Source organism: Aedes albopictus, chromosome 3 (genome assembly GCF_035046485.1).
Source record: "Aedes albopictus strain Foshan chromosome 3, AalbF5, whole genome shotgun sequence".
In the NCBI taxonomy this organism is placed as follows: domain Eukaryota; kingdom Metazoa; phylum Arthropoda; class Insecta; order Diptera; family Culicidae; genus Aedes; species Aedes albopictus.
The window spans coordinates 44,713,025-44,727,882 of NC_085138.1; the positions used below are offsets into that span (position 1 = coordinate 44,713,025).

General features: G+C 42.8%; 1 protein-coding gene across 2 annotated transcripts in view; it reads right to left on the minus strand.

The window, feature by feature from the left end:
- Nucleotides 1–14,858, minus strand: part of LOC109401449 (G protein-activated inward rectifier potassium channel 3) — a 496,540-nt gene that overhangs the window by 33,349 nt on the left and 448,333 nt on the right. The window contains exons 5-10 of one of the 2 annotated variants that reach the window (XM_062861023.1): nucleotides 13,519–13,666; nucleotides 13,085–13,443; nucleotides 5,150–5,339; nucleotides 4,947–5,071; nucleotides 4,589–4,691; nucleotides 3,839–4,298 (exon numbers count right to left, since the gene is read on the minus strand). In XM_062861023.1, the coding sequence (XP_062717007.1) occupies nucleotides 3,940–4,298; nucleotides 4,589–4,691; nucleotides 4,947–5,071; nucleotides 5,150–5,339; nucleotides 13,085–13,443; nucleotides 13,519–13,666 (1,284 nt within the window). In that variant the 3' untranslated portion in view covers nucleotides 3,839–3,939. The remainder of the gene's footprint in view (nucleotides 1–3,838; nucleotides 4,299–4,588; nucleotides 4,692–4,946; nucleotides 5,072–5,149; nucleotides 5,340–13,084; nucleotides 13,444–13,518; nucleotides 13,667–14,858) is intronic. The other variant, XM_062861024.1, reaches the window with a different exon arrangement.

The window sequence follows — 14,858 nt, forward strand, 5'->3', positions numbered from 1 at the left end:
GGAATCCCTGGAAGAATTCCTGGAGGAATCTCTGAAAGAATTCCTGGAGAAATCACTGGAAGAGTTCCTGGAGGAATCTCTGGAGAAATTCCTTGAGGAATCTCTGGAAGAATTCCTGGAGGAATCTCTGGAGAAATCTCTGGAGGAATCTCTGGATGAATCTCTGGATGAATTCCTGGAAGAACCTCTGGGGGAATTCCTGAAGGAACTTCTGAAGGAACTCCTGGAGGATTCTCTAGAGGAATTCCTGGATGAATACCTGAAGAAATTTGTGAAAGAATCCCTGAAGAAATTCCTGAAAGAATCCCTGGAGAAATTCCTGGAGCAATTCCTGGAAGAAATCCTGAAGGAAACACTGGGCAAATTTCTGGATGAATCCCTGAAGAAATTCCTGAAAGAATCCGTGGAGGAATTCCTGTAGGAATTTCTGCAGGGATTTCTGGAAAACTCGTGAAGGGATTCCTGGAAAAAATCCTGAAGGGATTCCTGAAGGGATTCCTGGATAAATCCCTGAAGGGATTCCTGGAGGAGTTCCTGAAGGGATTCCTAGAGGAATTCCTGGAGGAATTCCTAGAGGAAATTCCTGGAAAAAATCCAGGAATTCCAGGAGGAATCTCTGGAAGGATTCCTGGAGGAACCCCTGGAAGCATTCATGAAGGAATTCCTGTAAGAATTCCTGAAGGAATCCCTGGAAGAATTCCTGGAGGAATCCCTGGAAGAATTCCTGGAGGAGTCCCTGGAGGAATTCCTGGAGGAATCCCTGGAAGATTTCCTGGAGGAATCCCTGGAAGATTTCCTGGAGGAATCCCTGGAAGAATTCCTGGAGGAATCCCTGGAAGAATTCTTTGAGGAATCCCTAGAAGAGTTCCTTGAGGAATCCCTGGAAGAATTCCTTGAGGAATCCCTGGGAGAATTCCTTGAGGAATCCCTGGATGAATTCCTGGAGGAATCACTGGAAGGAATTCTAGAGGAATCCCTGGTAGAATTCCTGGAACAATCCCTGAAAGTATTCCTGGAACAATCCCTGGAAGAATTCCTGGAGGAATCCCTGGAAGAATTCCTGGAGGAATCCCTGGAAGAATTCCTGGAGGAATCCCTGGAAGAATTCCTGGAGGAATCCCTGGAAGAATTCCTGGAGGAATCCCTGGAAGAATTCCTGGAGGAATCCCTGGAAGAATTCCTAGAGGAATCCTTGGAAAAATTCCTGGAGGAATCCCTGGAAGAATTCCTGGAGGAATCCCTGGAAGAATTCCTGGAGGAATCCCTGGAAGAATTCTTGGAGGAATCCCTGGAAGAATTCCTGGAGGAATCCCTGGAAGAATTCCTGGAGGAATCCCTGGAAGAATTCCTGGAGGAATCCCTGGAAGAATTCCTGGAGGAATCCCTGGAAGAATTCCTGGAGGAATCCCTGGAAGAATTCCTGGAGGAATCCCTGGAAGAATTCCTGGAGGAATCCCTGGAAGAATTCCTGGAGGAATCCCTGGAAGAATTCCTGGAGGAATCCCTGGAAGAATTCCTGGAGGAATCCCTGGAAGAATTCCTGGAGGAATCCCTGGAAGAATTCCTGGAGGAATCCCTGGAAGAATTCCTGGAGGAATCCCTGGAAGAATTCCTGGAGGAATCCCTGGAAGAATTCCTGGAGGAATCCCTGGAAGAATTCCTGGAGGAATCCCTGGAAGAATTCCTGGAGGAATCCCTGGAAGAATTCCTGGAGGAATCCCTGGAAGAATTCCTGGAGGAATCACTGGAAGAATTCCTGGAGGAATCCCTGGAAGAATTCCTGGAGGAATCCCTGGAAGAATTCCTGGAGGAATCCCTGGAAGAATTCCTGGAGGAATCCCTGGAAGAATTCCTGGAGGAATCCCTGGAAGAATTCCTGGAGGAATCCCTGGAAGAATTCCTGGAGGAATCCCTGGAAGAATTCCTGGAGGAATCCCTGGAAGAATTCCTGGAGGAATCCCTGGAAGAATCCCTGGAAGAATTCCTGGAGGAATCCCTGGAAGAATTCCTGGAGGAATCCCTGGAAGAATTCCTGGAGGAATCCCTGGAAGAATTCCTGGAGGAATCCCTGGAAGAATTCCTGGAGGAATCCCTGGAAGAATCCCTGGAGGAATCCCTGGAAGAATTCCTGGAGGAATCCTTGGAAGAATTCCTGGAGGAATACCTGGAAGAATTCCTGGAGGAATCCCTGAAAGAATTCCTTGAGGAATCCCTAGAAGAGATCCTTAAGGAATCCCTGGAAGAATTCCATGAGGAATCACTGGAGGGAATTCTAGAGGAATCCCTGGTAGAATTTCTGGATTAATCCCTGAAAGTGTTCCTGGAACAATCCCTGGAAGAATTTCTGGAGGAATCCCTGGAAGAATTCCTGGAGGAATCCCTGGAAGAATCCCTGGAACAATCCCTGAAAGTATTCATGGAACAATCCCTGGAAGAATTCCTGGAGGAATCCCTGGTAGAATTCCTGGAGGAATCCCTGGAAGAATTCCTGGAGGAATCCCTGGAAGAATTCCTGGAGGAATCCCTGGAAGAATTCCTGGAGGAATACCTGGAAGAATTCCTGGAGGAATCCCTGAAAGAATTCCTTGAGGAATCCCTAGAAGAATTCCTTGAGGAATCCCTGGAAGAATTCCTGGAGGAACCCCTGGAAAAATTTCTGAAAGATTCCATCGAAAAATTCAAGGAAAAATCTCCGGAAGAATTTCTGGAAGAATCCCTGAGGGATTTTCTAGAGAAATCTCTGTAAGAATTCCTGGGAGAGTCCTTGAAGGATTTCTTGGTGGAATCCCTACAGGGATTCCTGGAGAAAGGAATCCATGGAGGAATTCCTGGAAGAATTCCTGGGGAAATCCCTGGAGGAATTCCAGTTGGAATTCCTGGAAGAACTCCTAAGGGATCCCTGAAGGAATTGCTGAAGAATTTTTAGGAGGAATCCCTGGAAGAATGCCTGGAGGAATCCCTGGAAGAATTCCTGAAGGAATCCTTGGAAAGAATTCTGGTTGGAATCCTTGTAGGAATTCCAGTTGGAATACTTGAAGGTACTCCTGGAGGATTTCCTGAAAGAATCCCTAGAGAAATCCCTGAAGGAATTTGTGGATGAATCCTTGGAGGAATTCTTGGTGGAATCCCTGCAGGGATTCCTGGAGGAATACCTGAAGGAATCCCTGAAGTAGTTTCTGAAAGATTCCATGGAAGAATTCCAGGAAGAATCCCTGGTGGAAGTCCTGGAAAAATCACAGGCTTAAGCTGAAGTCCTATAGAGGAAATCCTGGAGTAATCCCCAGAGGATTTACTGGAGGTATTCCTGGAGGAACCTTTGGAGAAATCCCTGGAGGAAATCCTGAAGAAATTCCTGGAGTAGTTTCTGAATGATTCCATGGAAGTCCTGAACAAATCAAAGTCTGCAGTCCTGTGGAGGAATTCCTGGAGGAATTTTTGAAGGAATACTAAGAGGAATCAGATACGTATTTCCACCACAACTGTAAGATCGTCTTCAGTGTGTCGTACCTGTTTCGACCGAACTTACAGGAATTGAAATAACACACTCACTGCCCAGATTCATCATCATCATTTCGTTGATATTTCGTAGGAATCTACCGATAGATAGAAACGAAAAATGCAAAAACATTTTTTTTAGTCGAATTCCCAAATTGTTCGTTAGTTTTTTTAGGGAAGTTAGTGCTTTAAACCAATCTATGTAGTTGCATCAGATTGTGAGCATTGATTATTTAAACAAAAGTATCATTCATAGAATCCTTTGTTAAAAATGAACCCAAACTGTATTAACTCAAATTCAAGCAGTTTATAAACTACCAAACGAAAGCACACTCTCCAATACCTGCACTATGGTATCCTTGGATTCAACGAACTCTCCCAGCTTGCACAGCCTACTGCAAGAACAACCTCATCAACGCCACGAAACCCTCTTCACCTCTCCTCTCAGCACAGCGAATCCATCGAAGGTTCCTTGATGGAAAGCTTGCGGAAGTTGCGCTGCTTTGGACTCGCTGTGGGCGATCCCTCGGTCAGCACGGTGACTACATCTTCAGCTCCACCACCACCACCGCGAACATTCGCAGTCGCAGCTGCAGCCACCGAACTCGGTTGAACCGGAGTTCTACGACTGTTCAGCGGAGGTGAAGCCGTAACATCGGCCTCACCTCCACCACCACCGCCAGCAGGGGTGACATTGAAATACAGGTAACCGTTGCTGTGGAGATGTCGGCCCTTGTCGATGGCGGCATCTTCCGAGGTGGACGTGTTGTCCGACTCGTCGCTGGATGAAGATGACGATGGGACTATTGGACGCCGTGGTAAGATTGAACAAAACGGGTAAGAAACGGTACAGAACTGGGTGGTATAGAGTGGCCCAAAACGCTTAGATCTTATCTGGAATTTCATACCTAATTAATCTTTTTTTTTTCAAATTTTTTCTAACTGGTTTGGTTGAAATTCCAGGTTCGATCGGCTACCCTAGTGTACTTGTTAGTCTACACGACAATGAATGAGAAGCTCCTGTCAAACATGCCCTGTGCGTGAGAAGTTAGAATCGCAGTAGGCATCCAGAAGCTGAGTGCCAATCCCTTACCTAGCCCTTGCTTGTTGAGCTCCTTCTTGACCTGGTGCAGTTGCCGTGCGCTGCACAACGGTGTATCCACTTCGTACGTATTGTTGAACATGGTGTAGTCCACCTGAAAACGAAAATCAGAATTAGATTGTCACAACAATCGATTAGAACACGGCGGCGGCGGGAAAACGGGTCATTCATTCGCGATACCGCTTCTCATCTTCCTCACATCAACGTGAGTCATGAGTGGCGAGAGAACGCGCGCGAGAGAGAAGAGAGGAACTCAGTAGGCATGCGCTCGGTCGACGCATGCCTTCCATCAGCCTACTGTGGTTCATTCATCGAACGGAACCATGAGAGCAAGGAGTCACCTACTCACCTCGTACTCTCCGGTGTCCCGTTTGAACGTGACAACCGACTCGAATCGGTGGCCCCATAGCACTTCCGACGGTAGGTAGCTACTGCGGGCCTGGGTCGTCATGCCAGTGGATTCCACTACGCCCTCTAGAAGATAAAATGGAATGTTTGATGAGTGCTCAATTCGAACAAGTTGCGATCCGAACCCAAGAACAAAATACGTACCAAGCATAACGACTATCTCGAACCGCTCCCGCAGCATGTCCTGTGCGGACAGATTGTACAGCGGACTGTCCTTATCGATCTTGTGCACCACGATCGTCGGCCAGATGAACATCAGCCGGTCGTCGCCGCCGTCGCAGCTGACCTCCATGTTCTGCTGGTAGAACGGCAGCGTTTCGCCTTCCTTGGTGATCTGTGGAAATCGAAGAGCTTTATCAGTGGGCTTCGGCAACTTCAAATGTTTGCTTGTCCACGATAGTTTTCCAATAACGGAATCTTCAAAAATAATCCGGGAGAACCTTTAGAGTAATTGCTGAAAGAATCCTAATAACAGGGATTCCTCTAGAGACTCCTCCACGAATTCCTCAAGGGATTCTTCCAGCAATTCTTTTAGGGATTCCTCCAAGGATTCTTCCAGGGATTCTTCTAAGGATTCTTCCAAGGATTTCTCCAGGAATTCCTCCAGGGAAACCTCCAGGGATTCCATAACTAATTCCTTCAGGATTTCCTCCAGAAATTTTTTGAGGAATTCCTCCACCAATGTCTACAATGATTTTTCCAGGGATTCTTCCAGTCATTCCTCCAGGGATTCATCCAGAAATTCCTCCAGGGATTGATCCACGGATTTTCCAGGGATTTCTCCATGGATTCTTCTAGGAATTCCTTCAGGAATTTCTCCAGGGAATCCTCAAGAAATTTCTACAGGGATTTCTCCAATGATTCCAGTGAGAATTCCTCTAGGGATTTCTCCGGAACTTCCTCCAAGGATTCCTTTAGGTATTCCTTCAGAGATTTCTCTAGGGACTCCTCCACGAATTCCTCCAGGAATTTCTCCAATGATTCCTTCAGGAATTACTCCAAGGATTCTTTCAGGGATTCTTCCAAGAATTTTTCCAAGGATTCCTCCAGGAATTCCTCCAGGGAATCCTACAAGGATTCCATAACAAATTCCTTCAGAAATATTTTGAGGTATTCCTCCACGAATGTCTACACTGATTTTCCTGGGATTCTTCCAGTAATTCCTCCATGGATTCTTCTAGGAATTCCTCTAGGGATTTCACCATGAATTCCTCTAGGGCATAGCTTCCCAACCTTCGTTTCGCGACCCCCCAACCGCTAACAGGCACGCTTCGATTGTTTTACGAAAAGCGCAGTGACGACAGACTGGGGGGTCGCGAGAGCCAAGGTTGGGAACCGTGGCTCTAGGGAATGTCTGAATCCTTCAGGGATTTCTATAGTAAGTTCTCCAGGGATTCATCCGAGAATTCCTCCAGGGAATCCTCAAGGAATTTCTCCAGGGATTCCTCCTGGGATTCATTCAGGAATTCCTGCAGGGATTCCTCTGGGAATTGCTCCAGGAATTCGTCCGCCAAAAATTCCCCCAGAGATTCCACTAGGAATTTCTCCAGGGATTCCTCCAGGGATTCCTCCTGGGATTCCTCGAGGATTTCCTCCAGGGATTCCTCCAGGGATTCCTCCAGGAGTTCCTCTAGTGATTCCTCCAGAAATTCCTCCAGGGATTTCTCCGGGAGTTCCTCCAGGGATTCCTCTAGGAATTTCTCCAGGGATTCCTACAGGAGTACCTTCAAGGATTTCTTCAGGAATTCTTCCAAGGATTCCTCCAGGAATTCCTTCAGGGATTCCTCCAAGGATTCCTTATCGAATTCCTTCAGGAGTTCCTCCAGAAATTTCCCCCCAGCGATTTTTATGTAATTATTTCTGAAGAAGCTGTATGAGAAATTCTCGCAAGACTCCTCTCAGAAACATCTCAAGCGAGCAGAGTTCCTCAAGAAGTTTCGTATATTTTTTTTCTAGGATGGAATTGAGAAGGTATCTCAAAGAGTTTCTTCAGGTTGTTTCACAGAAAGTTTTGTCCAAGAATCGCTCCAGGAAATTTTCAAGAATTTCCTCTAGGAATCACCAATGTTATATATAACAAGTAGTTTTTAGGAAGGTATTCTTTCAGACAATCATCCTTTAGAATATCCTTCAGAGATTCTTTCAAGAATTTGTTCAGGCATTTTTGTGCCATTCCAGCCACAGGAGCAGTTTCAAAAACAACATCGTGTTGGAATTTCTGCAGAAATCCCAGAAGGAATGTCTCATGGAATTCTTGGAGGAATTTCCAAAAGTATATCTGTAGTTTTTTTAGAGATTTTTTTTAAGAATTTCTGTAAATCTCCGTGAAAAAACTGTTGAAAAAATCCATTAAACTCTGAAGAAGCCTCAGAATACATGTATGAATGAATTCCTGTCGGAATATCAGCAGAAATTCAAGCGGGAGTTTCTGAAAAAATCCCCGAAGGAATTTTTGAAGAAATCTCCAGTAAAAATCTCAGGGAAATTTTCGAATAAATCTCCAGAGACATTGTCTGAAAAAAAAACTACTGCGAAATCATTGAAGACATTTCAGCAGGGAGTTTTGAAAAAGTTCCCAAATAAATACCTGGTGAAATTGTCAGGAATTTATAAAAAATTTATAAAATTTAACAAAAAAATAACAAGTCTGTGGAAGATTTTCCAAAGAAATCCATGTAGAAATTTCCGGAAGAATTTTGAACTTTTGGCATTATGAGGAAATCGCTGAAGGTATATCTAAAAGAATTCCTGGAACGGTTTGTGGACATATTTCTGAAGAAATTCATGGAAGAATTAGGGCAGGATATTCGGGATGAATCCTTGTAGAAGTTCTTGGATACATTCTTGCGGGAATTTCCAACGGAATTCTTAGAGCAACTCCTGAACAAATCTACGGTGGACTTCATAAAGGAATTTCTGAATAAATCTCTGGAAGATTTTCCGAAGAAACCACTGGAAGTATTTAAGAAAATATCTTTAAAGAATTTCTCAAGTAATCCCTGTAGAAATTTTCAAAGGAATCCCTAGAAAAATTTCCGAAGTAATCCCTGGCGGAGTTTCAGGAGGAGCTCATGGAAATTGCCATAAAAATATTACTGGATAAATTTCTGGAGAAATTCTCATGGAAATTTTGGAAGGAAATCTTCTGCAAACATCCATGGAGTAATTTTGAAAGCCATACATAGATGATCGCTTGGAGGAATCCTTGGACAAAATTATGAAGGTATCTCATAAAAAAATTTCTGGAGAAACCTTCAGGGAAATTGCTTAAGAAACTAGTGGAAGAATATCTAAAGAAAAATTTTGAATAAGTTTGTATTGGAGTATGTGAAATGTTTTCTAAAGAAATCCGTGCAGAAATTTCTGGAGGAGCTCTTTCATGAGGAATCTTGATTTTCTGCAGAAATCGTTGAAAGCATTTCTGGAGCCATCCGGGGATGATTTTCTGAAAGAAATCCCGAACGGAATTTTGGATGATTTGATGGAGAAATTTCTGAGGAAACCTCTGAGGTTTGCTAGAGGAGTTCTTGTAGATTTTTTTTAGAATCCTCAAGTGGTAATTCTAAATTAAATTCTAAAACAATTTCTGAAGCAATCCATGGCAGATGTACTAAAACAACTTTCGAAAACATTCCGTAGAAGACTTTCAGAAAGGATTTTGTTTTAAGATTTTCTAAAGGCATTCATGGAGCAATTCCGGAAGAAATACAAGGTGAAATATCCCACGGCACTCCCGGCAGAATTTTTATCAAATTCTCTGTACAATGTTTTGAAGAAACCGCTTTGGGAATTTCGGAACGATTTTTACAGGAATCCATGGAGTACTGTCTGAAGATATCCAAGAATTATCCTTTGACAAATTTCTGGAAGTATTTCTCAAAAGTTTCTGAAGAAACACTAAAGGATTACTTAAGAAATTCATTAATAAATTTTTGAAGCAATCCTTACAAGATTTTCTAAAATAACCTTTCGCTATAACCGCTGTTTCATCTTGCCCCACCCGTTTCAACTTGCCCCGGTGTACCTTAGTGTACAAATCTGTGGACCAAGTTATGGAGGCGGAGGGGTCATATTTGATCCCAACATAGAAACGGCTGTATAAATTCACACATTCAATAAAACAGAATACTGTCTTCGGCAAAGTTGTTGCAACTTGAGTCCTCTTTTAACGAAAAATGTAAATATTTGTATTTGAGACTTCACTGTCAACCTAGAATATCCTGAACATCATGAGGTTTAGAGAATCGGACAAATTGACATACCAGTTGTTCTAAAAGTTGTATTTGGATTTAGGTTACGTTCATATGTATTCATCTAACCTTTGTAAAGAATATCATAATGTGTTTTATATTCTGGGATGTTCTAGGTGTTCCAAACTGTCCTATAGTGAATTCTTTTAAATCTATAAGAATAATTTCATGTATTTTCGGCAAAAATAATAGCATTGCATAACCTACTGGGATCCGTGAAGCTCTTTACATGTACAATGTTATGTATAGACACTATAGGGATATTCCAGGTCAGCCAAACTACCATGGAGTTCAGATCTTCAAGTCTACACTTGTAACAGTCGCCATAACTGATATATTGAGTAATGTTGCATAATCAACCGCAGTTACTGGAGCAATCTGAAGTCTACAAGCTTATTATAAATCTTTGGGACATTCAGGGTAGTCCAAACTGTCCTATAATGAAGTCCATCAAATCTACAAGAATAATTTTATGTGATTTCGCCATAAATAATAGTATTTCATAATCTGCTGGTATCCGCGAAGCTATTAAAATCTCAAATGTCATTTACAGTGATATTCCAGGTCAGCCAAACTACCATGGAGTTCAGATCTTCAAGTCTACACTCGTAACAGTCGCCATAACTGCTATATGAGGTAACGTTGCATAATCAACCGCAGTTACAAGAGCAATCTGAAGTCTATAAGCTTATTATAAATCTTTGGGACATTCAGGGTAGTCCAAACTGTTCTATAATGAAGTCCTACAAATCTACAAGAATGACTTTATGTATTTTCGCCATAAATAATAGTATTGCATATTCTGCTGGGATCCGCAAAGCTATTGAAATCTCAAATGTCATTTACAGGGATATTCCTGGTCAGCCAAACTTACTGGATATGATAGATTACAAATAGTAGCTTTGTATAATACAATAACACTAGTTTACAGCATTTTTGAACTCGGTAAGCTGATGATCATTTTTGGTGTAGAATCATGCCCTGAGTTCGAAAACGCGAAAGAAAAAAATTACAGTAGAGCGACTTTCCATACAAGGTTGATGATTTGAAATCGATTTTTGTTCTATTTTTAAGCAAAATCGCTCACTTCAAACATCTCATTCTCCGTAATCAATGCTCCGATTGAGCTGAAATTTTTACTGTAACTTGCCTACATATGATATGTCAAATAAACGTCGAGAAAGAATTTTTAAGTTGTTTTTTTCTTATTGAAAAAAAAAAATACACTTCTTCAAATTTTTTTGGGATTTTTGCTAAAATTTAAGAAGATCGTCCAATATCTTGAATTTCATCAATCTGAGGCAAAACCTGTTTTCAGATGATGGAATGGTATTGTATTAAGCTTTTAATTTATGGAAAAATATTTAAAATTGGTTGAACAAAACGTAATATATTTGAATTTTAGTAAATTACATATTTTGAAAAGTTGCAAAACACGATATTGAGCCAAAACTCAAAAACTGTTCTACTTAAAATTTTTTGAAGGTCGGTTTCGAAATCAGCACTAAATTGTGCTTTAAAAATGTTGATCATTGACAGAAGTTCACGACTTTTGTTTTATTTTGTAAACTTGTGTAATTTGCCGTTACATGTGTAGATTTTAGGATCAACAGTTTGGATGACTTATGATATCCGGAAAAAATATTCAGTATCATGTTCTACCCTTTATATACCCAAAACCACAGAAGTACGTAGAAAAAACTCTATAATAACGCTTGGGAAAATTCCGGCTTCGCGGTACAACGAGCTGTTGGTGCACAATCTCGGCAACTTCGTTGTGTCGATCGAGGTAGGCTGATCCAGCTAACACTGAACATCCGGCAGCGACATTCTAAATCGTTTCTTCTGTTGAATTGCACTTCATCAATGTCTTCGTGCAATATGTATCGCCGGTAATACTTCTTTCTTCTCAATTAACTGCTCCTGGATGGCTACCATTTAACATTCTGTTTCCGAGAAGAGGTCACCCCGCATCAGCCTCCCGTTCGACGCCGTCTTATCGATGCACTCTAGCTTCAGTTGATGGGAGAGCGTCCCATGTAACTCCTTCTGCTTTCACGTTACTATGATTGTAACCGTAGTCAGCTTCACACACAGTGCGATACACGATATGACGGTTCTGGCTTTATACGAAATATGCCTTCAGCTGCTGGATCCAGGCCACTCGCATCGCTCGTGCTAACCCCTCGAGGTCAATCTTGGTCCACTCTACCACCCCAAAGCTGTAGGTCAACAGGAGCACAGCAAACGTGTTGATCGCCTTCACCTTGTTTCCGGCTGACAGAAAACTTCTCGGAACACATTTGACAAGATGCAAGAACTTGTCCTGCAGCTTCTTCTTTCTTCGCAGTGTGGCGAATACCTCTAAGTCGCAGTAAGCCGATGTATTTGTACGCTTAGCTTGCAATCCTATTCCGAATCTCCTCTTGTTCGTTGACGCGGAAACAGTTCGCATCCCATACTGCTTAACCCCGGCGAATGAGAGCTGACCGACATTTGTCAATATGCCAAACTCCTTCTGGATGTCGTGTCTGCAACGTCACAAGCTGCAACAGTTTATGCAGACTCTGTACTGAATCCGCAAACAGTTTCAGGTCGTCTATTCTTCATTACACCAACAAAGCTAGCCATGAAAATGTTTGACACTTCCCAGATCATTTTGACAGACCACACACATGCACGAAAAAGATGGATCATATATTCAACTTTATCGATCTTGTTGCCATCCTTTTCATGCTCAAGTTACATCTGCCAAAATGACCTGAGAGTTGTCAGTCACTTTGAGGTTAGATTCGTTGGTGTAATAAAGAATAAAGAAGGAGTGGGTTATACTTGCATTGGTTGAATGCTCTTTTGAGGGGGTTCATCGCAAGGCAGAACTATAGCAGTCTAAAGATATTGCCTTGAAATATCCGCTTCCTCATGCTGAGAGTTCTGGATCGCAACACAGTTGTTCCGTCGGTAATTTGTTAGGACGTGATCCAATGCCGTGTGCAGCATAGTTGTTCCATGTTCTATGTGGTATGCCTATTAACATGGGACAACTATGTTGCACACGGCAGTCCACATGCCCATCGCTTGCTGCATTAGCCTGATGACGTTCACGTCTACCTTGTACAACTGCAATATCTTTAAAAGGTACGAGCGCGGTACTAAGTCGTATGCCTTTTTGTAGTCGATGTACGCCATACCCAGGTTCATCTGCTTTTCGATGGCTTGACCCACAATGCCTGTATCTATGATGACCTGATCTTTGCAGCCTTGCTTGTTTTGGCAACACCCTTTTTGATCTTCAGTCATCACGTTGTTGTTGGCATCGCAGTGGTCTTGTATCCTCCTCGCCATTACCAACAAAAGCACCTGATACAGACTGGAGAGGCACGCTATTGGTCTGTACTTTGCTGTATCAGCTGTGTTTCGGTCCTTCGGTAGAAGATAAGTGATACCCCTGGTAATGAACTCTGGGAGCTATGTGGGGTCTTCTAGCACCATGTTGTAGAGTTCCACCATCCGCACGTGGATCGTTGTGAGTTTTTTATACCAAAAAATGTGTACAGAAATTTGACCTGGACACAGAATTCGGTCCTCTACACCGCCCTGGGTGCTCAGGACTGAAAGTAAGTAAGTAAGGTACCTTAATGATTAATTTTGCCATTATGCAACTGTAAAAGTGTATAAGTGATTTTGATTCCTTTACACCCGTGTGTCGCATGAGCTTTCCTAGTAAACGAATTATAACTAATATCATAAAAAACGTCATTGATTACACGGTGAAAAAAATTGAAAAAGCTTTGGAACTAATCTTTAAACCTGCAAAAGTCCCACTCACCTTCCGCCGGATGATCTGCGCCGTCACGTGCGCCTCGATGATGTGGCTCTTGCGCATGTCCCCGACGCGGAACATCAAACACGGCACCCCGTCCCGGTGGCAGATGACGGCGTTGCGCGAGAACAGCAACGTTTGGGCGCGCTTCTTCGGCCGGGACAGCTTGGCAAACACGATGCCAACCATAAATGCTTGGATGAACACACCGGTGATGCTCTGCAGGGCCAGTATGAACACGGCCTCCGGGCATTCCTCCGTCACGAACCGGTTCCCGTAGCCGATGGTGTGCTGCGTTTCCAGCGAGAACAGAAATGCCGACGTGAAGCCGTAGATGAACGTAACGCACGGCTGGTGTTGGGTGTCTGAATGGGGAGGAAAGAAAGGAAATACCTATGAAGTTTGACCGGTAAGGTTTGCGGGAAAACGGACGAACTAACCTCCGTTGGCATGGGCGGCCATATCGCCGTGGCTGTACCCGATCAGGTACCAAATGATGGCGAATCCCAGCCAGGACAGGATGAAGCTCAGGGCGAATACCAGCAACGTCCAGCGCCACTGAATGTCGACCAGGGTGGTGAATATATCCTGCAAGTAGGCAACACACCGAACGGACGGACGGTGGTACCACAAACAAAGAGAGAGAAACGGACTTAGAAATTAGTGAGAGCGATGCATTGATAAAGTGGTGGAATCATCCACCTATATCTCCGTACAACAGTAGGCGTTGTTGCTGAACTAGAGTGGGAACGGAGAATAAAACAAAAACAGAGCTTGGACAGCCAGGTGAAATACTGGAAACTAGTACTTCCTTGCAAATGGGGGGCTTGGCTTTACTATCTAGAGTAGAGATACGTTCGTCAAACAGATAACAAAAAAAACTGCACATTTATGGAGCCTCTCATATCGGCTGGTGGCATTACATGTGCGGCTTGAGTTGAATTAGTAATCGATGCCATTGACAACGAAGCCGTTTTATGCAATCAAAGCGACGAGAGGGGCTTAGAAACGGGTTACATTTTCAAGAGAATGAAAACTGAAGTACAATTGCTTGCCTACAAAGACCTTCTACCACTTCACGGTAACCGTCGCTAAAACAATTCCCAACGATCGCGCAACAATCATAACAACATCGCAATCTGCATTTATTATGACTATCTATCCAATGCGACATAGATAATTCCAAACTTCCCTTTTTCTTCTCAATCATTTCTGTCTTGTGTCTTCTCTGTTATTTTTGTATTCTCTAACTTCTTTGTTTGCTTTGATTTCTCTGTATTATATATTGTCTATGCATTCGCAGGGTTTGCTAATTTCCCCGTTTTCTCTGAAGTTGTTTTACTATTTTTTCTCAGAATTGTCTGTAATTTCTGCATTCTGTGATTGCTACTAGGTTTGCTCTATCTTTTTTATCTATGTTGTCTTTCTGATTTCTCATATCATTCATCTTTATTGTATTCTATGTTTTCTTTATCACTTTATCCACTTCCTTCTTATTTCCAGGGTTTGCTGTTTTCTCGTTTTACTGTATTATCTGGATTTCTCATCTGTTTTCTTCGTTTTTACCTCCATTTGATCTCTTTTTTCATTTTTGTTTTCTCTGTGTTGTTCTCGATGTTTTCTCTGTTTACTTTTTAGTTTCATTTTTCTCTCGTTTGTCTTCTCTGTCTCCTCAACCTTCTCTTTCGCCTCTGCCTTTTTTGCCTTCCCTGTTGTCTCTTTTCCCCCTGTCTCTCTGTCTGCACTGTCTACTCTGTCTTCTTTGGCTTCTCCGTCTTCT